We start from the raw sequence: 26069 nt of genomic DNA, 5'->3' as shown, positions 1-26069 counted from the left end.
CCATAAACAGTTTTATTTGTTAGTAAAATGTAATGGCAAATAAGTAAGCCGTGTTTTTTCAAGACTGGCGGGTTGTCAGGCCAGAATGTGGGAACCACGTCCGCAGGCCGGGAGCCCAGCTGGCCTCTTGGGGCCTGGGGGGCTTTGGAACAAAAGGGATTGGGTGGCATCTGGTGGGGGTCAGGGGAGGGAAGGCCCTAGGGAGGCAGGAAGGGGAAGAGACCTCAGGTGAGCCTGCCTTCTGTGCTGTTTCCAGCCTACCCTGGGGCCAAATTAAGGAGCTATGGCTGTTCCAGGCTCTTACGTCTGCTCTTTGCCTCCTAGGCTGGGCCCCATCTCAGGCCCCCAGGCTTTTCCCAAGCTGGTGAGGATCCTCGAGGCCTTTTCCTCCCTGCAGCATCTGGAGTGAGTATGGACTCGGGTACCTTCCCTGCGACCTCTGGTTTCAATAACCCCAAACCCTGGCCCTGAGGAAGGTGTGCAAAGAAAGTCTTTCTGTATCTGGCCCTTCCTCCCTCTCTCCTGCTGCCTCCTCAGTACGGCTGGTGGGAATGGCCTGAGGCCCCCACCGCAGGGAAGCTATGGATGAGAATCCCCAGTAACAAAACAGTGGAATCCTTTCGTGACCTTTGAGACTCTTCCGTCCTGGATCTCACGTGCTGTTCCCACCTTCCCCATGGGGAGGCGGAGGCGGGGTCGGGGAGCACGATCCCCTTGCACGATGGTGATCCCAAGAGGTTAAGGCAGCTGTCAAAGCTCAGGAGGCCTCCGGGGGTGAAGGAGGTGGGGGGGGGAGGAATGATTCAGTTCCCTGGAGAGTCAGAACCTTGTCCCCTGGTTGGCCAGCTGGCGCCCCTGGGGGATGAAGACCGGCTCTCAAAAGTTTGCCTGTGGCGTGTCCAAGGTGGGGGGTGGTGGGCATGGGAGGGGGCTGCTGGTCAGCTGGCCTCCAGGCTCCCGGCTGACGGCTCCTCCCTCTGATGCCACCTGCAGCCTGGACTCTCTGAGCGAGAACAAGATTGGCGACGAGGGTGTCGAGCAGCTGTCGGCCACCTTCCCGCGGCTCAAGGCCCTGGAGACCCTCAAGTGAGTGCCGGGGCTGCCCCTCCTGCGGCATTTGGCTTTCGTTTTCTTTCGTGTCCACCCAGCCATGCAGTCATTCACTTGCTCCCTGATGCAGTCACGCGTGCGCTCGAGCATCGTGCTAATTTAATCAGCAAATGCACGGGGCGCCTGGGTGGCTCAGTCGGTTAAGCATCCGACTTCAGCTCATGTTCTTACAGTTCATGAGCGTGAGCCCCGCGTCGGGCTCTGTGCTGACAGCTCAGAGCCTGGAGCCTGCTTCAGATTCTGTGTGTGTGTGTGTGTGTGTGTGTGTGTGTGTGTGTGTGTGTGTGTGTCTGCTCCTCCCCCACTCATGCTCTCTCTCTCTCTCTCTCAAAAATAAATAAACATTAAAAAAAAAAGATTTTAGGGGTGCCTGGGTGGTGCAGTCAGTTAAGCGTCTGACTTCAGCCAGGTCACGATCTTGCGGTCCGTGAGTTCGAGCCCCGCGTCGGGCTCTGGGCTGATGGCTCAGAGCCTGGAGCCTGTTTCCGATTCTGTGTCTCCCTCTCTCTCTCTGTCCCTCCCCCGTTCATGCTCTGTCTCTCTCTGTCCCAAAAATAAATAAAAACGTTGAAAAAAAAATTAAACAAAAACAAAAACAAAAAGATTTTAATCAGCAAATGCTCCAGGAGCACCTACTCTGTGCCTGTGCAGGCACCACTGGAGGGCCTGGAGACCTAGCTTCCCAGCTTTAAACAAAACAATGCCCCTGACCTCAGGGATCTCCTAGTAAACAAGTGAGCAAACAAATAAATCTATAATTATGAAGTGCACAGTGATGAACATAATTAACACGTAGGGAGAGAAAATGACAGGGAGGAGGGGGCTGGTGAAGGAGGAAAAACGGAAGAGGATTTGTCACCAAAACATTACCAAAATAGCAGACGTTTATTTTTTTTAATGTTTATTAGAGAGACAGAGAGAGAGGGTGGGCGGGAGGAGCAGAGAGAGGTGAGGGCACAGAGGATCCGAAGCAGGCTCCACACGAACAGTAGAGAGCCTGACGTGGGGCTCGAACTCACCAACCATGAGATCATGACCTGAGCTGAAGTCCGATGCTTAACAGACTGAGCCATCCAGGCACCCCATAAATATTTATGAAAAAAACAAACAAACTGTCCTGGGTTTCGGGAAGTGGATGGATACAGTGTAGGAGAATCTACATGGTCGTTTATTGAAACTGTCATCAAAGTCTATGCACGCTCCGCCTCGTAATCAGGACCCAGGACAGCCGCAGGATTCACTATGGGATTTCCTTGAATGCAGGGACACTGAGGCGTCCCGTCTAATTTATAGCATTCTAGGTAACACTGTGGGGAAGCTGGCTCTCCCTCTCTCCCTGCCCGCCCCCTACCTCCTTCCTTCCCTCCCCGTCCTACCTTTCCTTCCTGTCATCTTTTCCCCACTTACGTACCGAGCACCTGTCATGTACTTTGCACCGATGTGGGCACAAGGATACAGTCAGGAACAAAACAGATCTGGCAGTAAACAATACGAATACTTATTCACTTACAGTGTGGAGCTGTGGGCCAAAGGGGGAAGGGGGATGGTATCCAATCCTAGAACAGGTGTGTGTGTGGGGGGGGGGGAGTGTGATCTCTTTCTCGTTGGTTCTCACCCTCGCCTCCCACTCAGCCACAGGACAGAACAGTATCTCTTTATTAAGAGCACGCATTACCCACAGCGCCATTCACAGCCTGTTCCCCACGACCGTCCTCGAGGCAGATGGGCACGTGTTTGCTGCTCCGGGCCACCCTGCGAGGAGGAAGCGAGAGTTCCCCGGCTCTACCCCGGGGTGGGTGGGCACAAGTTTGGTGCTAAGCCCTTGCTGTCCCGTCCCCGCAGCTTGTCCCAGAACAACATCACCGACGTGGGCGCCTGCAAGCTCGCCGAGGCCCTGCCCTCGCTGGCTGCGTCCCTCCTCAGGCTCAGGTGAGTGGGCACCCCCTCTCCCCCATCGACCAGGCGCTGAGCTGGCGGGCCGGGGGAGGGCTGAGAGCCCCGCTCTGTGCAGGTGCAAAGCCCAGCACTGGGGCCAGAGGCGGTTCCTGCAGACTGTTGTGTGGCTTGCCATTGTGGTAGGTGGTGGGGGGGTTGACCGAAAATCCAGTATGAGCACAGGCCCCTGCAGCTGGGCCATGCCACGACCCCCCCCCCCCCAAAACGAGAGGATAGCAGGTCCTGGGAAAAGAGCACCTGGCAAGCTAGACAAGTTGCTTACTCATGCGAGACTGTTGGCTCCTTTGGAAAACGGGTACTATCCCAGTGGCCTATGGAAAGGGCTTGGTTCAGTGCCTGGCTGGGGTGCACCATAAATACTGGTCCTCTTTCCCCAGGGGAGGGCAGGACTGAGCCTTTGCCCAGGGTGCCGGTTTCTAGAAGGCAGCCTTGGCTGGCTCTAGTCGCTCACACAGTGCCTGCACCGCCACCTTCTGATGGGCCTTGGCATAGCACCCCTTGCTCTATGATTACTTCCCGCCTGGCTCCCTGATGGTCCCAGGACAGATTGGGGGGTGGGGGAGCTTGGACCAGAGCCCCAGTCATTCAGCTCCGTCTCTCTCCTCTCTCCCCAGGCTGGGAGGAGTTTCCTGCTCCTTCCTCAGCCCTCACCACCCGCCTAAGACAGCCAGAGTCATGTTTCCAAGGGAGATGGTATCTGGTTCATCTAGTTATTGACACATCCATTTTTTATCCTTCCAGCCAGGGTTGCCATGTGCAGCTGTGTGGGTCGTATATTGTGCAACTTGCAGTCTATGGGATTGGCACTTCCTAGAGTTGTGCAGGGCATGTAACTGCCTCTAATATCAACCATGGGTCAGAACTTGTGCTAGGAACTGGAGATACGGCTATGAACAAAACAGATACGGTTCTTGCCTTCAGGCCTAATAAATGCATGCATTATATTATTCATGCATAATAAATTCATGCATTATTCATGCATAATAAATAAGTAAGCATAGGCACAAATATTTTAAACTAGCCACTCATGCTGGGAAGGAAACAAACAAGGGCCCAAGCGGGTACAATGGGAGTAGTGAATTCACCCAGGAGGTCAGGAGCCCCTTCCCTTTCTGTGGGAGTCGCTCAGGGACCAGCATTCCGGGAGGAGGTAACAGAAGATGCAAAGGCCTTGAGGTGGGAAAGAGTCCGAGTCTTTGCCAGAAGGGCCACTGTGGCTGGCTCCCGGGAATGAGGGACACAGGGTGGGACATGAGGTGGGAGAGGTAGGGGAGGTCAGATTGAGCAGGGAGGCCCTCGAAGGTCAGGAGGGGGCTTTTGGTGGGGCATATCGGGGCAATCTCTGATCTGCCACTTTAAAAGACCTCATCCTTTATGCAATCTAAGATGCCATCCACTGTAAGACCCCATTAAGAGGACAACACGCTGCTAATTAAACATTCATTATCAGACACATCCTGATCTCAACGATCTTCAAATATGAACCTGCATATCTTGGCATCAGTGAAATATGGGAAGAATCCTCTGTCCTTGGGCAGACGGGGAACCTCCTGGGTCCTACGACCCACCCCAGAAAGAAACTGCAAAGCCTCGACCTGTTTCCTCCCCTCGGTACCGGCCAACCTGTGACATCAGGGGATGCTGGAGCTTAGCCTGAATCCACTTTGCTGCAGTATAGACCTGCTGCTTTTGACATGCAGCTCGGCGGTATGGCCCTGAGGCTGAGTCATGGCCAAGTCGTGGTCTTGAAATGAGGACCAAGGCAGACCTGGCTTGTTAAAAAGACGGTTGTTGATGAGGGTACAGCTGCTCGCACCAGTGACACCCATCATGTTATTTACCAGCTGGGGATACGCCGCAGAAACCCGAGCTGGCCCTGAGTTTTTCTCTCCCCTACTATCCCCACAGCTAGTCACACCATCCACGGTCACTCATATAATCCTGAGCCCACGCCCCCTCCCCAGCCACAGACGTAGTAATAACCACAGCTAGTATTAAGTTCATTCCACATGCCCGTCCTATTCTGGGTATTGTGCCATCGATAACTCATTTATTCCTCCCCACAATTACTCATGCCCATTTTATGGAGGAGCAAGTTGAGTCATAGAGGAGTTAAGTCATTTGCCAAAAGTCACACAGGCAGCAAACCCCGAGGCTGGGATCTGAACCTGTGAAGTCTCAGCCTGGAAGCTACTTCGGCTAAAGTCCCGTTGCTTCCCTGGGCTCACTGTGTGACCCCAGAGGAGCAGCCTCTGCTCTCGGGGCCTCAGTTTGCCCCTCCGTAAAATGGGGCCGGAATCCAGCTGGGTGTGGATCCCCCTGGGTCCTGACCTCCCGGCACCCCCGGCCCCTGCCCCGACCTCTGTCTTGGCAGCTTATATAATAACTGCATCTGTGACATGGGAGCCGAGAGCCTGGCGCATGTGCTTCCAGACATGGGGTCCCTCCGGGTGCTGGAGTGAGTATGCCCAGGGGCAGTGGGTGGCCGGGGTCTGGGGCTTGCGGGGGCAGGGCTGCGGGCTCTCCTGCTGGCACCCTGGGAAGGGCGGGGCTGAGGTCTGGTTGCTGAGAGCGTGGTGGCCTGGGGCTGGGTAGCCCCGAATGGGGGCCGGACCCTAGGATGGGTGTCTCTCCCCAGTGTCCAGTATAACAAGTTCACAGCCGCCGGGGCCCAGCAGCTGGCCGCCAGCCTGAGAAAGTGCCCTCACGTGGAGACGCTGGCGTAAGTATCAGCCCGCGGCGGGCAGAGGGCCGCCAGCCCTCCTGTGAGCCCTGAGCTCAAATCCCACTGTGGCCCTCGCCAGTGTGGCACCTGGCCTCAGTTTCTTTGTCTGTAAAGTGGGAGCGAGAACAATGCTTACCCCCAAGCAGTTCTTTGAGGTTTAAAATAATGTACGTGTACAAAGCACTCGGAACAGCGGCTGGTACCTGAAAATGGCCAATGCATTAGGGTGAACGCTATGAAGGCACTTGTTTTCTATCATTTTGGACCCGGAAAATGTGGCAGTTTGGTTCCAACTTATGTATTGTTTTGTCCCAACGATGTCTGATGTCCAGTGTCAGTACCTTATGCTGTTCCAAGGTGCTTCCAGTACAGAATCACTCCTATCTTCCAAGGTAGATCTTAAGAGACCCACTTTACAGACGAGGAGAACGAGGCACAGAGAGGCTCACTAACCTTTTTGAGGTCGCACAGCCAAGTCATTGGCAGAACCAGGTCTAAAGAAAGGGGCCTCAGGGAGGTAGGAGGGAATTGAGGGCTTGCACTGGGGACTCCGGGCCCCCGTCTCTGCTCTAACCCGGCCCCTGCATGCCATGCCCACCGCAGGATGTGGACGCCCACCATCCCGTTTGGCGTCCACGAGCACCTACAGCAGCTGGATGCGCGGATCAGCCTGAAGTGATCTCCGCGATGCCCGGGACAAGGTGACTGAGGTGGGCTTGGACGGGGAGAGCCGCGGGGGCTGCTGGGGTCAGTGTGATGTGAAGTCCGAGTCTGTAAAAAGCGGGCGGGGGCGGCGGGTGGGAGCTGGACCGTGTGGCATCTGGGGCGTCCCCCTGCGATTGGTGGAGGTGACTTTAAAGGCTTTGGGGACTCGGGCTCTGGGCGTCCTCCCTGTGGCCAGGCGTGGGAGGTGGGGGCAGGGCGTGGGGGTGGCTGTCCACGGCCCACAGCCCTTAGCTTTGAGAAGAGTTTCTAGAGGTCCCCAAGCCACCCTGCTGCTTCAGCCTGCTGGCTGTCCTGCAGTGTCCTCATAGGCATTTGCTCTACAGGTTTCTGTGCAATGACGGTCCCCTCACTTCCACGCTCCCCCAACCCGTGATGTCTCCCTCCTCCATCATCTCCACCTCATCCCATCTTTTTTATTAAACTTTTTTTTTTTTTTTTTTGAGCAAGAGAGAGATAGGCCGTGAGCCGGGGAGGGACAGAGAGAGAGAGGGAGACACAGAATCTGAACCAGGCTCCAGGCTCCAAGCTGTCAGCACAGAGCCTGACACGGGGTTTGAACTCACAAACTGTGAGATCGTGACCTGAGCCGAAGTCGGACGCTTAACCGACTGAGCCACCCAGGCGCCACCCCCCCCACCCCCCCCATCCCCCCCCCGCCCCTGTCCTGACAGCACTCCCTCCTGGGTCAAGCTGCCCCGTCTAAAGCTTTCTGACCTACCCCTTCTCCTGGCCTCTCACAGCATGTTCTCTGAGGACGCCGACCACGCTGGACCTTGAACTGGTTGTTTGTGGACGCGGTGCTTCTTGGGCCATCGCCCGTGAGCCTCAGCATCCTGGCGCCCGGCCCTACCGGCTCAGGGCCACCCCCACCCAGCTCTGGGAAGGCCTTTGGCCTGCTCTGCGGACGGACCCAGGCCCGGCTCCAGGCTCCTGCGGGGCCCAGGTCGATGCCGGCCCCGACGGACGGGTGCACGACCGGTGGTGACGCAGGCCACCCAGGGGCCCTGAGGCATCCCACAGGACGCTCCTGGCAGCCGTGGCCGGGCCGGAGTGAGGGATCGAGGTGGCCACATCTCTGCCTCCCCAGGTCCCTGTCCGCCTGGGGAGAAGTCACTTCTCTGCACTGCTCTCCTAACAAGGATGCCGGGTGCTCTCAGGACACGGGCGGCTGGCCCCACCTGCCGATTTCCCTGTGACAGGCGGGGAGTCTGTGGCAGCTGCTGTCCGTCTCCAGGACTCACTGTTTTGCACTAACTTTGTCGAGGTCGAAGCTCCGCCCGGCCAGACACACTGGACTTGAGCCGGAAAGAGCTGACCGTGCCCTAACGGTGGGGGGAGGGGAGTGGGCCGGAACCACACCTGCCTCTCGGCCTTCACTTCTTGGGTCATTTTTTCACTACAGTATAAAGGGCCCGCATGTCCACGGCTGGAGTTTCTACCACGATCGCCGTTGTGGGGGATGCCCGCTGTTCGGTTATCTAAATGCATCACAAACTACCCCAAAATGCAGTGGGTTAAAACAACACACACGTTTACTCTGCTCACACGCCTGTTATGTGCGCTGTGCTGGGGGCGGGGGGGGGGGGGGAGGTTGGTGCACAACTCGTCTCCGCCCCACTCAGTGTCAGCTGGGGCAGCTTGAAGGCTGGGGCTGGCATCATTTGAAGGCCCGGTCACTCCATGCTGACTGGGGGTTGGGGGGCTAGGGTCTTGGTTCCTCTAAGGAACTGCCAGAGGAGGACCTTTCCACGTGGGCTGCTTTGGACTTCTTCCTAGCACAGTGGCTGTGCTGAAGGGCGATCACCCAAAACTGAAGAGAGAGACAGGGACAGGGACAGGGACAGGAACCATGGACCACAGGGAGAAGCATCCTTTTTATAACCCAGACTTGGGAGTCACAAAGCATCACTGCCTCCTTATTCTTTGCTCGGTAGGACAGGGGCCAGGGTTCTACAGCCCCCCACTCCTCGTAGCACCCCCAGCAGAGACCATGTTGGCCCCAAGTCCTGTCTATTTGGAAAGGATCTTTCTATGGCTTCCTGAGCTTTGGTGGACAGTTTGTTATTTGGGGATCAGTAAGTTGAAGCACCATAAGCCTTGCAGAGGGGATGTTCTCCTCTGCTCTATGCTGGGAGCCATTCCTCAGTCAAGCTGCAATCCTGCCCTGGCCGAGGTGAGCCTGGAAGGGACCAGAAGCTTTGCCATCTGCACAGAGCGCTGCCAGCTCGGCTCTTGTTGTTGCTTTTTTGCTGGAGCGTGACCCACTTGGTCAGAAGTCCTGATTCAGGAGAAGTCTGCTTTCTCCTGGTGGCAGGGGGAGCTGTCTGTTCGGCTATAGTTGCACCAGCCCTGATGCCTGGGTCCCAACTCTCTGTTTCCCAAGGTTGGGGGGCAGGAGTTAGGAGGGTCACAGGGATTCGGTCCTTGCGAAGAGGTGGAGGCCTTTTTTCTCGGCCCAGCTGCAAAGGACACCAGGCGTTGTGACCTAGGTTTTTGGGGGGTTTTTTTTGAGAGAGTGTGTGAGTGGGGGAGGGACACAGAGAGAGGAGGACAAAGAATCCGAAGCGGGCTCTGCGCTGACAGCAGGAAGCCCGATGCGGGGTTTGAACTCACGAACTGCGGGATCATGACCTGAGCCAAAGTCGGATGCTCAACCGACTGAGCCACCCAGGTGCCCCCAGGGTTGGGTTTTAAATAGCTGGGGCATCACTCCTCAGGGGGTCCCGGCATTTGGGGATTGCATGCTATCCACGGGCTCCCGTTTGTATAGCCACAGGGGTGAGCACTGAGCCACCCCCCCCACCCCAGTGCAGGCCTCTGCTGGCACCCCTCAGCCGGGCGGCGGGGGCGGGGGGGCACCATCATACCCACTGCTTTCGGTCTGTTCAGAGATGACACATTCCCATCAGAGGCCGTGATTATTCATCATTCGGACTCTTGAATGATAGCTGCCATTTATTAAATGAGCTGATACATGTAAAGTGCTTATCACCGTGCAAGGGATATAATAAGTGTTCGATAAATATCGGTAATGATCACTTTGTGCCAACACTGTGTGAAACCCTTCCTGCTCAAAGGGACCACGGTCTAGGGCCAGCAGCACAGACCCCCAGAGCTAGACTGCTTGGGCTCAGCGCCCAGCTCACCACTTGTGCAGATTCCTTCTCTGTGCCTCAGTCTCATCATACGAAAAGTGGGCATAGTTACAGTATCTCCTTCATGGAGGTTACGCAGAGATCCAGGGAGCTAATATGCTGACAAGAGCTGGCATACAGCTCAATACTTGTTAGCTGTCCCTATTACATAGGAATATGTGTTTTCTTCCTGCGTCTGCCTGGAATGTTCTTCCTGGCCCTTGGGACAACTTCTGACCCTGTAGGACTCCGTTTAAAGGACAGCAGCTCCTTAGGAAGGTCTACCAGACCACCCTATTGAATAGATGCCCCTCACTCCCACTCTCCAAATTGGTCTGTCGTTTCTTTTTCATGTTTATTTGTTGTGTTGTCTGCTTTTGTTCTGGGATGTGGGCTTCAGTAGGGCCGGTCACCTGTCTGCTTTGTTCATTGCTCTGTCCTCTGCACCCAGCAAGGTGCCTGAACATAGTCAGTGCTCAGTAAATGTTTGTGGAAGGAATGATCCTCACCACTTTGCTTTCTTTCCTTTTTTCATTCCACAAACATCTGCTGAGGGCACGGTAGCATACTCAATAGAATGCTCAAGGTGCCTGCTCTGGGAAGTCATGTATTTTAGTCAATTAAAAAAAACTCCCCAGGTAGGGCTGTCTGGTGTGATTGGGCGGTCTGTGCACTGCACAAAGGCACCTGGACAAGGGGGCACATGGGGGCTGCAAACCAGTGTGGGCTCTGCTTGCCAAGCTGTGAGTCCTGATACGGAGCCATGTGAGCCCAGTGGGGACCTTGGTAATCAGCACCAAGTCACGTTATGAGGTACGTAAATTACCGTCCCCATTTCTCAGAAGTGGCTTGCCTAAGGCCACACTCCTGTAGAGGAGGGAGTCAGGAGGCAAACCTGCCTTCCGCTTTCCTTGGGGGAGTGGGTGTCCACAGGCATGGGCACAGCATGCTGGAATCGCTCCCAGGGCACCACTCGCTGGGTGGGAGAAGGGGCCGGGGCATCTGTCTGGAGTCACGCTGTGTGTTGATGGCCTGATTCCACGTCTACTGAATCTTTTAAACAAATCCTCAGCTTCCCCCTCCGGTCTCTCGCCCCATGAAAGCATCTCCCTTCGCAGGCTCACGTCTCTCCTTGGGTCTCTCAAATATGTCCTGGTCACCTTCCCTGGCGCCCTTTCTCAGCACAGGGAGACATGGGGCGCTGTAGCTGCCTTTTCCCTGAAGATCTGCAGGCGGCCTGACCCCCCCCTCACCTGTGTCCCCACCCACCCAACGCACCAATCCTTGTACCTTGCTTAACACGGTGTGCACGTGATGGTGTCTCCTTCCCTCCCCGCCATCATCCCTAGCACAAGTCTCTGGGTGCATCTCTGGGATCCGGGCCACCACGCCCCGCAGGCTGGACTCCCACGCCAGCCCAGCTTGGCCCCAAGCTGGAGAAGCCTGGCCTCTTCTGCCCCTTTGTCAAGCACGGGGTCCTGCATCAGGGCTGCTTTCCCGAATCTCAATGAAAAAAACCCGAAAATAGGCAGGGCCCCCACAGGCTGGAGTTGGTTGCATACATTTTTTAATTGAAAGAAGTCAGCCTCCTAAGTATTGCTTTTACAGGCTTATCGACATCAAGTATTCATACCGCTCACATTTGCAACAACATTTCTGGCCAGCGGAGCAGCGAGGCACCCCCCCCCCCGCATGACGGATCAGTCCTGGCAACTTGATGCAGAACGAGCAACTGGAAACGAATAAGTCGAGCCCGACCCTCGCCCCCGACACGATCCTTGGCCTCTTTTCCTTCTGACTTACTCCCTGAAATAGTCGCTGCATCTAAGACCAGCCTCGGGGCCAAACCTGGCCAAGCTTTGGGCTCCGCTGGCCTCCGACGGAGCTGGGAGTGGCTTCCGCAGTGGGTCCGCAGTTTGAAGCATCCTCTCGGAAGACGAAGTGTGGAGAAGCAGGAGCGGTCGGGGGTGAAGAGCGGGGAGGCAGACTCTGGCTGGGTTCCTGTAAACATCCATCGCCAACGCGAAGGTCAGAAGCCAAGGCAAGGCCATTTGTGCGACGCTGAGGGTGGGGGAGGTCTTCGGATGCCCCTGCCTTTCCCCGGGGACAGGGGTACAGGCCTTCCGGGCCTCGGCTCTCAGTCTCCATCTCTCTGCCCCACCCTCCTGGGTCCGGACAGAAACCTCTCTGTTGGCACGGAGCTCTCGGGGGAAGCAGGCCTAACGAGAAGGGAAAAGGGGTGTTACTGGCACAGAAGCACGGCCCGCCACCCATTTGGGGGTATATCTGGGTCCAACCTCCAGGCTCCGGGAGGCCAAAGGAGGGCAGGGAGGCCTTCCCCCATCTCTTGCATTCAGAAACCATCAGAAGCTCCAGACTCGGGCTGGGGGTGTTTTCCTACAACTTTTACTAATACCTTTTTTTTTTTTTTCTAGTTTATTTACTTTCGAGACAGAGCGTGAGCGTGAGTGGGGGAGAGGCAGAGAGACAGGGAGACACAGAATAAGAAGCAGGCTCCGAGCTGTCAGCACAGAGCCCGAAGCGGGTCTCAAACCCACCAACCGTGAGATCATGACCTGAGCCGATGTAGGCCGCTTAACCGACTGAGCACCCCACCCCCCACCCCGGCGTCCCATTACTGATAACTTTGTAACAATAAGTTCGCCTGATTTCTAAGGAGCCTGGACTGGAGAACCAGGGCAGTTTCCCTTTGGAGAGGAAGGACTGTCCACCCTGGGAGGGACGAGGGGGATCGGGACCCGAAGAAGGAGGGCAGCCTGCTCAGGGGTCACCCAGAGCCTGCTGGCCCACTTGAGCCCCAGGGCAGCCGAGCAAGCTCGGGTCGTGGGCGGGGCTTGGCCCCGCCTCCCGCCCCCCGCCCCGCCTGGATGATGCGACGGGAAGGCTACGGGAAGGCTACGGGAAGGCTGCGGCCGTCGCCAAGCTACTCCGCAGCCCCACCAGGCTCGTCCTCGGAGGACATGGCATCATCCTCGCGGCCAGGCCCTTCGGCGGCTCCCCGTTTCCCGTAGCCTCCGCTTTCTGCGTCCGGCGGGGTGGCGGCGTCTCTGCGGCGTCTTCCATTCCCCACCTGCCCTCCTGCCCCAGTTCTGTGCCTCATCTCTGCCGGCTCACTTCTGCAAATGCCGTCACGCATCCGATAGACCGTCTATGCGAAACACGTGACATGGACTGTGGTTCACCGACATGTGAGGTGTAACAATTCTCTGAGGTGGAGGGGGGCGTTCTGGGCCCTGTAGGACGGTTGTCAGCACCCCCCCCCCTGGGTCCCTGACCACTAAATGCCAGTAGCACCCCCGGGCACTGCGACAACTAAAAATGTACCCTTGTCCCGTTCCCAAGGGTCACTGGGGGGAGCAGAACCACCTCCACTGAGAACCATGCATCTCCCCAAGGTTCAGAGAAGCCAAGTGACCTGCCTAAGTCACACACCTGTGACAGGCGGAGCTGGCACTGGATGTAACAACAACAATCACAATCAGTAAAAGCTCAGGAGGTAGCAGCCACCTAAGTGCCACGAGCCCAGGGCGGAAGCTGCGGGTGCCTCGCTTGTTCCCTCCACTCACCCCTCCAGGGCATGCTGACCTGCCTCTTTGCCCGAGGGCTGCCTGGTGTCCCGCAGGCAAAGCCAAGGTCCCCCCACAGCTGCCTTCCAACCAGTGATGGCCAGGAAGGTGGTGAATCGATACCCCAGCTCCTGCACTCCACAGCTGAGGCGACTGAGCCATATTTGTCCCTACATTGGCCCCCAGAGTCCCTGAGCAGGACTGAGCCCAGGCCTGCAGTGGTGACCTACTGGATGACACAACCCTTTCCTGGCTCACCGACTCACTCCCTACCAGTAGTTCCCAGGATCACCTCCCAAATAAGCGACTTGCCCTTGAATCTTTGTCCCAGGGTCCACTCCTGGGACAGCATGCCCAAGATGGCCCATGGCACTAAGTCATTTCATTCAGCTCTAACAACTCCCGGAGTTGTCAGACACACTGTTACGATTCCATTTTGCAGATGAAGACACTGAGGTTCAGAGACAGTAAGTAACTTGTCTGGGATGCTCAGTTCCCCAGGGCTTCGTGCCCCTGGAGATTTTCAACCCTACCTAATTTCACACATCCTGTGTGCCAGGACCTGAGCCGGGGGCTGGGGACCCCGTGATAAATGCAGTCATGCCTTTGAGACACGATCTTGTGAGCAATTGCAGTCGAAGGTCAAAGACAGGACAGAGCACAGGGACAGATGGAGCCCAGAGTCTGGGTGAGGCCATGCATGAAGAACATGCCAGGTGGGGGGCGGGCGGGCTGGCGATGAGAGCAAGGCAGGTCCTAGACCCGTGCTCCCCCCACTTTCCTATGGGGTGGGGGAAGGGAGCAAGAAGGCAGGCCTTGGTGGAGGAGGGGGAGGGGCCAAATCTGCAAAGTTTCTCGTGTTCTCTGCCAGATTCTAGAGGCCAGCTGGGAACACATCCTTCCACTGCTCTGAGACCTTCCCTGGCTCCCACTGATGGCACAGGCCAAGTCCTCACGTCCTGGGGCCCCACCCCCCTCCCCACTGGACCTGGCATGGAGAGGGGAAGCCAGGGGTGTGGCCAGAGCACTAGGGAGCTCAGCCATCTAGCAAGGTGTCCCTGGCTTCCCCTCCCTCCGAGGGATCTCTGGGGTTCCCTGCCGGGGTGCTCCTGAGAGCAGGGCTCACTCCAGAGCTCTCCAACACCGGGGATCATACTTAAGCCCATTTCAGACTTGTGTGGACAGGATGTCAGAGCACACAGTCACCCCCCAGGACGGGGACTCACTCCTCTCCCAATCCTGGTGACTACCACCAGCACGGAGTCCAGGCAAGCGGCGGTCTGGCTGGCCTGTGTCTCTCACACGGCCTAATCTCCCATCTGAACAGGCCCGGGGCTCCACAGGCACCGGCTCCAGCTGTATTCACCACGGCTCTGTTTTCACTGTGCTATCTGCAGGGTCACCTATTTATGGCAAATGTTGCTGGGTTTCACTTCTGATCGGAATATACGGGTCCGGTCTTTCCAGGACATCACTTCACTTTAAAAAGAGCTCGTTGAAAGAAAACAGTGACACAAGTAACAGTTCAGACGTTACAGCAGTGATTGTTGGTGGTGTCACGTGGGGTGTGAGAGACCCTCATCAGTCGGTCCCACTCATTCCACAAAGGGCCCAGAGAGGGCGGTGACCTGCCCTAAGTCACACAGCAAGTTGAGGACAGCCCAGGTCTGTGTGTCCTCTGGAGGGTGTCCTGAGACCACTCATCTCTGCCACCTGCCGTGGCTGCTAAAGATCCCCTGGTTCCTTAACTTGCAAGTCTGGCCTCACAGCAAGCCCCTCAAAGAGAATCTTGGACAGGTGGTAACTCTACCTCGTGCTATGCGCTTTAACGCAGGTCCTAGCTCATTTACGCCTCAGAAGCACCTCAGGAGATGGGGCCAAGCAGGCTCATCATCCGGAATTTCAGATGGGGCTCAGAGAGGGCTCAGCAATTTGTTCAAGGCTACACAGCTCGCAGAGGGCAGAGCCAGGACTTGAACCTCCCCTCCGCAGTCTGATCTGAGGTTCATTCATCGCCTTCTTCCAGGGCACCCAAAGCCTCAGGCTGAAAGCATCCTGGAGCCTCGGCTTGCAGAATCCCAGGCAGGGCGTTCTCCAACCTTCTAGTATCTTTAGTGCAGGACAGACAGTTCATTGGCCAATGGCTGTTTTTTTTTTTTTTTTTTTTCCTTTCTTTCTTTCTGAAGCTGTAACCTTTCATTCCACGCTACTCCCCGGATCCGGACAGAGGGAGTGGCCAGCTGACTCATTTCTGTCATTAAGAATGACAGCTGGGCACTTGAGCCATTTTAAGAACAATGTGTCAGCTCAATACCTCGGTGGAGAAGCTGCCTGGTTTGGCATTTGGCTTAAGTGAGAAAATGGCCCTTGTGTCTTGAGGGCGCTGGTGGGGCGATGCCCTGGACGTGCTGAAAGGAGATTTCTCGTCTCGATTCAGCCATCCTGCGGGCTTCCTCAGGGGCAGTCAGGGCAAGGCCCATCTGTGGGGATTCAGGCTCTGCCCCCTCCTAGCCGTGTGACCTCAGGCAAATTAACTTAATTTCTCGGGGCCTGTTTATTCATCTGAAACCAGAGGACAGTGCCTACCTCCCTGGAATGTTTGTGGTGAGGCTATGAAATCACATTGGTGGAATGCCTACGATACACAAGGCCTTGGTATACACAAGGCCTTCCATCACTTCCCAGCTAGAAAACACACCAGGCAGGGCACCTCTTCCGTGCTGGGGGCCTTCTGAAAACAGTAGCCCTGTCGTCCTCCAAGGACCTTGCCTGCCGGAAACCCACTGCTCACCAACCAACCAATTAAAGCAGCTACAGACAGATGTCACCCAGAACCAAAACGCCCTGCGTCTCCGCTGTGGCCTCAGTGACGGGCTGTGCCGCAGAAGGACCTCTGCCTTGTCTGGTCCAAGAGTTCACGGCCGGAAGGGGCTCAGAAAGGAGAAGCCGCCTGGGTCCGTGTCCCCCAGGGAAGCCAGCGTTCTGGAGAAGCAAGGGTCGGTTTCTCGAACCCAGGTCTGGTTCACGTGCCAGATGCTGACACTCATCAGTTGTCAGTTTTGTGATGATTCTTGGTCCAAAATGTGTCTCCAGTTGGTTGGTCCTAAGACATGGCAACTTTTGCCCTCGAGTCTTGCCTAAGAACTGCCTGGAGTATTATTTATTTGGTATTTTAAATGAATGCACTTAAAAAAAAATTTTTTTTTAAAGGAACCTTTATGTCACTCTCATGAATAAAAAACAGTATCATTTGTCACACACCAAAGGCAATGCTAAAAAAAAAAAAATACTATGAAAATGCAACGGTTAGTGCTAGCCAGATACCCCCGGCTTGTGAAGTAGCCTCAGCCTGGTTTCTCTGGTCTAAGGGAAAAGTAGCAGGTGCCCAAGAGTGACAGAGAACGTCAAGGAGGCACTGGGAGCGAGGCTAGGAGGCCCAACTGGCCACCTCATAGCTGGGTATCTGGGCTGAGTCACTAACCATACCCAAGCCTCAGTTTCCCTCCCTGTATAGTGGAGCTAATGAGCCCAGCCCTGCCTGCTTCATGGGTGATGCTTAGGGGAAGCTAGGAGATGTGAGAGAGGCAGCTATTTTTAACTACCCAGCCAAGGCCAGGAAGGAATCCCAGGAATGAAGCCTTCCCCTCGGAGGGGGTGGTGGGGTGGTGATTGGAACCGGAAGTCGGAAGTGGCTCCCAGCCACTCCCAGGCTTGGGATGACAGCTGTGAGGGCACCAGCATCGCCGCCTCGACTCACTGGGTGCCTGACCCAGGGCTGCTTCAAAGGCCACCCAAACAGACACATCTTCCTTGGTAATTGGCCCCCAAGAGGAGACAAGGACTGGAGGAAAGGGGAAGGCCCCGGGCGAGTCCCCTCTGGGTCTGACACACCATCAACACTGTCAGCGTCATTCAGGATCTGACTACATGCCCCTTCACTCTCTCATCTAATGTGCATGAGCCTTTCCGCAGGTGCGACCACTACCCTATCTTACTGGACAGTGGCTGGTCTCCCATAACCAAGAGCAGCCCAGAGGCCCCAGGCCTTTAGCTGGCTTTGGTATGCGGCCAGAGGTTAATGACTTTGGCACTCACTTTTTCATCCATGCCTAGTAATGTTGGTTTTCTGTGTTCAGCGATATAAATAAACATCCCTTTAAAAATAAATTTACATAGGGGCGCCTGGGTGGCTCAGTCAGGTGGGTTTCTGACTTCAGCTCAGGTCATGATCTCATGGCTCGCGGGTTTGAGCCCTGTGTTGGGCTCTGTGCTGACAGCTCAGTGCCTGGGGCCTGCTTCGGATTCTGTGTCTCCCTCTCTCTCTGCTCCTCCCCTGCTCACACTGTCTTTCTCACTCTCACAAATAAACATTAAAAATAAATTTAAATAGGGGTGCCTGGGTGACTCAGTTGGTTGAGCGTCCGACTTCAGCTCAGGTCATGATTTCACGGTCCACGGGTTTGAGCCCCATGTGGCGCCCTGTGCGGACAGCTCAGAGCCTGGAGCCTGCTTCCGATTCTCCCTCTCTCTCTCTGCCCTTCCCCTGCTCATGCTCTCTCTCTCTCTCGCTCTCTCTCTCAAAAATAAACATAAAAAAGTAAATTCACATAAAAAAGTAGATTTTTGAAAGATGAAATACTAAAACTAGTTTGATCACAACGGCAGGTGATAAAGGGAAAAACAGGAACTTTACAGTGGAGAGACCCAGTAGACATCACCTTAGGCCAGAGATCAAAGTTAACATCACCAGTAGTGGGACAGACGTCATGTGTCTCCTGATAACCATACACTCAGAAGGGCACTCACTCACTTCTCCGCGGGGTTCCTGCCAAAAGTGCATCATCTGAACCTAATCGCAAGAGTAAACATCAGATAAACCCAAATTGAGACTTGTGCTCCTCCAAAATGTCAATGTCATGAAAGATTAAGACAGAATGAGGGGCTGGTCGGGATCGAGGAGGACTCGAAAGACATAACAATTAAGGCCAAGGGTGATCTGGGATGGGATCTGGGACCTCAACTCTGCCTTTCTATTGTGAAAGGGCCACTATTGGGCCAATTGGTGAGATCTGAATAAAGTCACAGACTGAATCTGGTTCATAGGCTCGCAACGGTGTTAAATTTGCCGATGTTGACAACTGTGACTGTGGTCATGGCAGTGAATGTCCTTGAGCTAAGCACACAGCCAGTGAAACATTTAGGGGTAAAGGAACATGAGGTCTGCAATCCGTTTTCAAACGGCTCAGGTGAGTAACTGCACACATACACGTATGTGCGCACACACACACACACACACACGCGCAGGGCAAGCACGTGTTGTGTTCGGGAGCAAATGTGGGAACATGTCAATCAGTGCAACTGGTGACTTTGGGTGGGGACTACAGGGGAGTTCTCTGCACTCTTCTTGAAACTTCTGCCTAATTGGGAAATTACTTCAAGGTAAAGTTTGGTTTAAAAAAAAAACTCAGCAAAAAGGAGCGACAGGGTCTGTGCAGCAGGCCTGGGAGAGTTGCGAGCGCTATTCCAGGGTCGGGATTTGGGAGCCCCCCACCCCACCCCCACGAGCCCCTGCAAACCCAGCACTGGGTTGGGGAGCTCTGCTGTCTTCCTCAGCTTTGCTTCCTTGGCTCCTCACCCCTCCCTAATGGGGCCTTCTCCGCCCAGAGGGGCAGCCGGCACCCATGCGTCCCACGGCCAGCGGTCTTCCAGGTGAACCTAGCAGTAGGACAGAGTGGAAAGTCGGCCAGGCCAGGGGTGCACCTGCCTCCCCTTGCCATCAGCACCTGTCTCTTGCCTGGACCACAGCTATCTGGTTTCCCTCCTCTGCCGTGACACTTCTCCTCCCCCTCTCCATCCCCCCCGCCCCCACGAGCTCCACCAGCTGCCTGAGGGATCTCCCGTGACCTGAATCTATTGTCCACATCCCCGCAGAAATTCTGGGTTTCTGAGCAGGGCACTGACACACCAGCCTGGGTGTTCTGCTCATGGCACAGGCTGCTGACTAGCACGGAGGGGACCAGGGCGGGTAGATCAGAAGGAGCAGCCGTGGCACCCGGTCAGGACCCGGAAGCCAGGAGCCCCTATAATAGGTAGCCCGACAGTCTGGTTACTCCAGCTCCGAATCTGAGCTACACCAGGCCCCAGTGACTGACAGCAACATCCTGTAGGCTCTCCGTTTCTGGTGCGGAGAGGCTCTCTCCCACAGCCCTCCCTCCGTGCCAGAACAGGGACGAATCAATCCAGCTGCCCTGCCTCTGCATCGGAAACGCTGGCATGTGAGGACTCTCCGAAGGCTCTCAGGCCAGCCGCAGGGGCCTTTCTCCTGGGAAGGAAGGAGCTCCTGATTCCCCACTTCCTGCTCCTGGGCAATGATTAACACTCTAGGAAAAGTGCAGCCTCGACTCTACGGGGCCCAGATCTGGTGGCCCTGGGAGACCACAGGCAGTGGGAAAGGTCTCCTGAGGGTCCCGGGCTGGGAAGACAGTGGGGGAATTCTCTTTTAGGAGCCCAGACCCGAACCCACCCAGCACTCAGGAAGGCAGTCCTCCGTGGCTCACTGGGGGATGTGAATATTCATGTAGGAGTGCACAGGCAGGTTTATACATTTGCCAAAGCCTGAGCATACACACTTTCCATTACATCTGTTAATGCTAACAGTGGTTAACATGAATATGATCACTGACTGGACACAGGAGGGCCTAGGAGCTTTACATCTATCCCATTTAATCCTCACAGTGAGATAGATTTCATTTCCCCCGCTCCTTAGAAGAGAAAACTGACCCACAGAGAGACACGTGACATGCCCAAGGTCACAGCCCGGACTGGGATTTGAACCAGGTACGTGCTCCTAATCACAACCCTAATACTGCCTCCTTCAAACAAATGTTTGATGAACGGTATCATGTTCATACACACATAAGAGGAAAAAGAGGAGAGAAAGTGAGTGCACCCTGAGATCCTCCCCAGTCCCTGATGCCTGGCCAGCCCTCCACCCCTGTCAGTGCTTCTGTGACCTTGTCGTGTGTAACATTGAGAATGTGTCCGCGTGAGAACGAGCCAGGAGGAAAGAGATCTGACTACTGATGTTCCTCTGCTTACAGAAAGGGGCCCACAGATGCGGTGCAGTCGGACCATTTTTAGATCTCTCCCAGAGGCTTTTCCTGTTACTGGCCACCCTCCCCTACCCGGGTCTGGGCTTCCCCGGTCCCGGGGCCAAGGCCGCCTAGGCCTGGATTCGGGATTGGGGAAGAAGGACTGCTGTGCGTGACTTCCCCGTTCCATGGGGCTCGAGTACTGCCCCCCAGCCCCAGGCCTTCCTGCTTCCCAGCTTGGGCCCCGCCACTCTGACAGCTTTGCAAGGGTGTCCCTGAGACATGCTTCCTGGTGCTTCTGCTCAAACAGCCTTTGCTGCGAAGTTTGACGAAGCATTTGGGCTTAAGTTTTGGGTTCAGAGCATGCCAATGTTTTCATTTGGAAGGGGAAGTGTTTCTGTTGATGTGGTGAAGAGATAAAATGAGACATTCTTCACCAACTTACGCTGTCTCAAAGTCAAGCGCTTGGCTTGGAGGCAGAGATTCATCTTAGGCTCTCCAAGGCCTAGCACTGGGGCCTGGTGGAAGCAGGTGCAAAGGGCCTAGCACCAGGCATGGTGAATGATCAATACGTGGGACAGGTTTTGAATACAGTCCACAGATTCTAGCTTCGCAAGGTGTTTTCAGTCTGTTTCTCCGTGTTCACCAACCTCGCCCTGGCCAAGCCCCCGCCGCCTCCAGCCTGGGCAACTACACACTTCCCAAACGGCTTCCCTGATCCACACTCGCACCGACAACCCATTCTGCCCACAACTGCTGAAGTCATCTCTTGCTTAAGACCTTCTGCTGGCTTCCCCTTGCTCGTGGCCCTGGCCTCCCAGGTCCTGTAGGGTCTGCCCCCACCTGCCCCGTTGACCTCTCCTGGGGCTGCTCTCCATCCACAGTGGCCTCATTTTGGTGGCGGCACAAACCAGCTCTCCTACCCTACTGCCTGGGCACGAGCCATTGCCTGTGCCCGGACTGGTTTTCCCCAGATCTTCAGTCTGGCTCTGTCTACCAACTTAGGGCTAGCTCAAATATGTCATCTCCTGGAAGAGACCTTCTCTGACACCCCCTTTCTAAAGCAGCCCATCTCTATTCTGCTTTACTCACTCAACAGACATTTACTGAGTACCTACTAGATGCCAGGCACTTGTTCTAAGGGCTGAACTCAACAAGGATGGCCCAGGTCCTTCCCACATGTCTTAATGGCTCCCAGAAAATCTGATACCTTGCTTGGGAATCTGCTTGTGCCTTCTCTCCCCATGCCAGGAGGGCCAGGGCTAAGTCTCTCTTGTTCACTGTGTTCACCCACGAGGCACAGTGTGTACTCAGTAAATATTTTTCTTCAATCAAAGAACGGATTGATGGATGGATGGCAGGCAGGTAGGTAGGCAGACCGGGTAGGTATGCAAGAGTGGCTGACACTCTGCCTGGCACCTGGTTCTTGTTAAGGTCGCACTGAGCTCAAGTGAAGCTTTTCTCAGAGAAATGTCACTGTCTGTCCCTCAGGGGAGCCCTCAGCCCCCAGCACTACCACCAGTGGGTCCTGCCCCATCCGGCATTCCCTCTGACTATGGTCATCTTGGCAAAGACAGGCAACAAGAGGAGGGGCGTTAACTCAGCTTGCGCGGGGCGAGCGGCATTAGTGTCTGTTTTCTCAAAGGAGCCCTTGCTGCCTCGATATCCTCCCTTCGCTGCCACTCGGGCCCTGTGCTTAGTGATACTGCAGCACCGAACAGCGGAGGGGCTCAGCCAAAAAGTGCCTGTGTGTCCTCTCATCTTGTGCAGTCGCCTCTCTTCCCGGCTGGGAGACTGTGGCCAAGCCCTCCTCCTTCCTGGACCTTCATGTTCCTCCCATCGACACACAAGGTGGGGCAGGCAGGACGCGCAGCTTCCTGGTCCCAGCCCAGCGGCAGGGCTTTAACACCTCAGTGCAAAGATCCGGTGGCCCCTACTCCTCCTTGAGATCTTGCAAACCCCGTAGGCGGAGCCAGCCCCAGCCTGCCTAGTCTGCAAAAGCAACCTGCAAAACGGGCGGCCCTGGCAGATCCAAGCTGCGGTACTGCCCGGCACCCTGAAACCCGACTCCCGAACAGCAGCAAACCCAAGGCCAAAAGGAAGTGCAGACTTTGCTGAAGGAGGTTTCACCTCCTACGCCCTCGGCCCTGAGCCCTTGCTCTCAAGTCCCCACCCAGTCCCCGAAAGGGCTACGGGACAAAGGTGGTCGTGCCCAGCGTGTTAGCTCTTCTGACACTCCAAGTCTTTATCCTTCCGGGACTATGGGAATTCCGGAAAAACCAAGGTCACCATCAAGCCAGATGGAGGCAGAGGCGAGGTGCTGACAGATCTGCCTCAAAGGGATCTAGGTGCAAAGGCTTTTCCACAAGCTGTGGCAGTAGGTACCGTGGCTAACCCAACACCATTCAGGCTCAGTCTCCCTTCCCCTCAATGACTGTCACCTTCACCGGGGAAAGCTTTGCAGCCCCAACTAAGGGCCTAACAGGGGTCTGGCCATTCCTGGCATCTTAAATAGACCTCCAGGAGGTGGATGGAGGAATCCCAAGCCTGGGGGAAGGGTGTGTGTCCGGTGTGGAGATGCCACCCTCTTCTTCGCCAGCGCCCCAACCCATCCTCATCTGGTGCAGAAAGGGCACTTACAGGTCTTGGAGGCCAGTGAGGGCCTCGTCCTGGGGGTCCCATCCCTGGCCAAACGATGACCCCAACCAGCAGCGGCGGCAGGATTTGGGCGGCCGGTCCAGGCCGAGGGTTGCGGGTCGTTGGGGGGGAGGGGAGGACGGTAGCCAAGCCTACTCCAAGTAACCATCGAAGACATCGAGCTCCGAGTCGGCATCGTAGAGGCCCGAACCGGGGTCGGAGAGCACGCCGAGGTCCACGAGCGCCTGGTCCATGTCCTCGGGCAGGAAGACGAGGCCCACATTGAGGACAATGTACTCCATGAGGAAGGCGTAGTATAGGATCAGCACATTGACGAAAAACAGGCCCACGTAGAACATAGAGGGCAGCAGCGACGGCGGCACGTAGGGGACCAGGGGGCCCAGCGCGTCCAGGTGGGCCGCGACCCGGGCGCCGGGCATGCAGGGGGCGGCGAGGGCGGCGGCGGCCCGGCGATCCCAGCGATCTCAGCCGCTGCGGCGCCCGGGCGGCCGGCAAGGGGGCAGCTCAGCCATGCAGGGACGCCCCGGGGGCTCGACCGAGGCGGCGCTGGGCCCCGGCGGTGCCCCCGCCGGTGTGCCGCGGCCCCTGCAGACGCTCCCTGGCCCCTGAAAAGCGCCCGGCGGGGTCCACGCACCCCCAGATGTGCCCACACGACCCTCTCGATCCTCCCGGCAGCCAGGGAGGCCCCCCTGAGGTGGCCCGCGGCTGCCCGGCTCCTCCGACGCGCCCCGCTCGCGCTCACTGGCCCTCCAAGAGCAGGCGGGGGCCCCACCGCAGCTCAGCGTCGAGGGCCAGTCCCGGCGGCTGTCTCTTCAGCCCCGCCCGGCAGTTCCTCGCGCCCCCTCCGCGGCCCCGCAGGCCCAGCACCCATGGCTGCGGCCGCCGCGTCGCCCTCCTGGTCGCATTCCGAGCACCGCCTCCCAAGCGGCCCCGCGTTCATTGGCCAGCCGCCCGCTGCCCGCGCTCATTGGCCTGCTCGACGCCCGCGGTCATTGGTCCGAGACGTCCGGGGGCGGTACCGCTTCGCTCCGCCCCTCGGGGTGCTGGCCTCTGACTTGCTTTCCTGGTTCCGGGCTCCGCCCAGGTCTCAAATCCAATTCGCTCTGAGAATCCCCCACGGAGTAGCGGGAGGGGAAAGAGACAGAACACAGTTCGAACCTGCACGTATCCTAGGGGCTACGAAAGCTGGAGGAAACCGCAAACTTCTCAGCAACCCCCTAGACTTGGGTATGGCGTCACGCCTCTTCGGGACTCAGTTTACTTGTCAAAAGGAGGCAGGATGGGGGGCGGTGAATTTACCAGTGAAACTCTCCGACTTCCCAAAGTGGCAATTTTCCGTGGTGGGGAAGAGCTCCTTGAGCTCTCCAAATTCTGGCTGCATCGCGGGGGTCTACATAATAGGGTTCAGGGGCACCTGAATGAAGACATTCCCAGGCAGCTCAGACCTGCAGCAGTGGGGGTGCTTCTTGTTTTTACTTTGTAAAGCATGTTTAAAAACAGTCCGTGTTAGGGGAGCCTGGATGACTCAGTAGGTTAAGCGTCTGACTCTTGACTCTTGATTTCAGCTCATGATCTCATAGTTGGTGAGATAGATCCCTGTATCGGACTCTGTGCTGATAATGCAGAGCTGGATTGGGATTCCCTGTCTCCCTTTCTCCGCCCCTCTCTCGCTCTTTCTCTGCTCTCCTCCTCAAAATAAATAAATAAACATTAAAAAAACCCAAAACCAGTACGTGGTTAAACATTAAAACGTCCAAGAAGTACGTAGAGAAGTGAGTCTGCTACTCACTGATTTCCCCTCCTCATGAGCACCCCCTGTATATCCTTCAGGAGACTGAACTTGCCCAAAGCAATCTTCCAGAGCAGTTCAACAGATCTTTACATCTCAGGCCACGTGAGCTGGGTGCTTTACATACATTGCTTCATTGTAGCTAGATGGGGTAGTGTAGTATGTTACCACTTTCTACAGATCAGGAAATCTAGGCCCAGGGAAAAGGGAGGACCCAAGATGCTAGGTCCGCATGCGTCTGGAGAACAGACCTGCCCTTTTTCTCCATGGCTGTTTTCTTGCCCCTCAGATGAATTACAGAGAAAACCATTAATTCTCCAACTGCTGAAGGTGAAACCTTCATGCAATCATTCATTCACTATGCCAATATTTTTGTTGTGGTTTATTTTGGGAGAGAAAGAAAGCACGAGCAGGGGAGGGGCAGAGAGACAGAGAGAGAGAATCCCAAACTGGATGTCACCCTCAAGATTATGACCTGAGGGAAGTCAAGAGTCAGATGCTCAACCCACGGAGCCACCAGGCGCCGCACTCTGCCAGTATTTGTTGAGCACCTATGATGTGCAAAACTTTGTGCTAGGAAGTGGGGAGAACATTGGCCCTTAGCCCAAGTCTGAACACAGTTAATGGGACACCATAGATTGTAGAGAACTGTCTGGTGTAGAAATGAATGAATGAATAATGACCACGGCAGTCTTGCCTCCAGGGAGCTTGTCACTCCCCAGGACAGAAATTTAGATACACTTCTTGGCTCATGTGGGGAAAGAAAAAAATTGTTAAGATCAAGGCCATTACCAATTTGGTACAGATTAGTAGCTTATTGGGGCATTAAATAAGGGTGCCAGGGTTTGAACCATGAGCGTAGGTAAGTCAATCCCTTAAACCTGTGATTCAGATTTCCCGGGGAGGAGGGGGGCGGCATGGGGATAACAGTATCCGCGTCATAGGCTGGTTGTTAGAATTAAGTAACAATATATGCAACTCGCTTAGGACATTGGCACATAGCATATATAGTGCAATAGCTATTCTTATCGTAAAAGCTAATAATTATCAACACTGCGGTTACTTCGAGTCACCCAACTTCACCGATGCCCTCCTCAAGGCTCCGCGCACAGGTTTCCCGTTCCCGCCCACCATACGATACTGCGGGCTCTCCTCTCGCTCCGCCTCTTCTCCAAGGCCGCAGGTCCGTAGGTGCGTGATGCACGCCGGGCCTCGTAGTTCGTTTGCAGAGTCCTCTCGGCGGGCGCCTCGCGGGAGGACTGCATTTCCCAGCGTTCCCCGTGGCGGCGGCCG

General features: G+C 55.9%; 2 protein-coding genes across 15 annotated transcripts in view; one reads left to right on the top strand and one right to left on the bottom strand.

The window, feature by feature from the left end:
* CIITA (class II major histocompatibility complex transactivator) overlaps positions 1–8052 on the top strand; it is a 46417-nt gene extending 38365 nt beyond the window's left edge. For 10 of the 14 annotated variants that reach the window (XM_019820966.3, XM_019820963.2, XM_011290571.4 and 7 more), the window contains 7 exons: positions 325–405; positions 994–1086; positions 2953–3039; positions 5441–5524; positions 5705–5788; positions 6395–6501; positions 7258–8052. In XM_019820966.3, the coding sequence (XP_019676525.2) occupies positions 325–405; positions 994–1086; positions 2953–3039; positions 5441–5524; positions 5705–5788; positions 6395–6470 (505 nt within the window). In that variant the 3' untranslated portion in view covers positions 6471–6501; positions 7258–8052. Of the gene's footprint in view, positions 1–324; positions 406–993; positions 1087–2952; positions 3040–3680; positions 5525–5704; positions 5789–6394; positions 6502–7257 lie in introns of those variants that run through there. The other 4 variants (XM_011290572.3, XR_006590961.1, XM_045047496.1 and 1 more) reach the window with 4 other exon arrangements.
* A 3149-nt stretch (positions 8053–11201) lies between these two features.
* Positions 11202–23903, bottom strand: DEXI (Dexi homolog). Its single transcript, XM_023247033.2, has 2 exons — positions 22970–23903; positions 11202–11870 (listed from the first exon to the last, which is right to left on the bottom strand). The coding sequence occupies exon 1, from the start codon at positions 23404–23406 to the stop codon at positions 23119–23121; it is 288 nt and encodes a 95-aa protein (XP_023102801.1). The 5' UTR covers positions 23407–23903; the 3' UTR covers positions 11202–11870; positions 22970–23118.
* Positions 23904–26069: the final 2166 nt, after the last annotated feature.

The sequence above is a fragment of the Felis catus genome, chromosome E3 (genome assembly GCF_018350175.1).
Source record: "Felis catus isolate Fca126 chromosome E3, F.catus_Fca126_mat1.0, whole genome shotgun sequence".
In the NCBI taxonomy this organism is placed as follows: Eukaryota; Metazoa; Chordata; class Mammalia; order Carnivora; family Felidae; genus Felis; species Felis catus.
The sequence above is the reverse complement of the archived record's forward strand: the minus strand, read 5'-3'. Positions and strand labels throughout refer to the sequence as shown.

What these genes read in the sequence shown, in the direction of transcription:
- DEXI (XM_023247033.2), bottom strand. Translation starts at nt 23,406, where the DNA reads ATGCCCGGCGCCCGGGTCGCGGCCCACCTGGACGCGCTGGGCCCCCTG.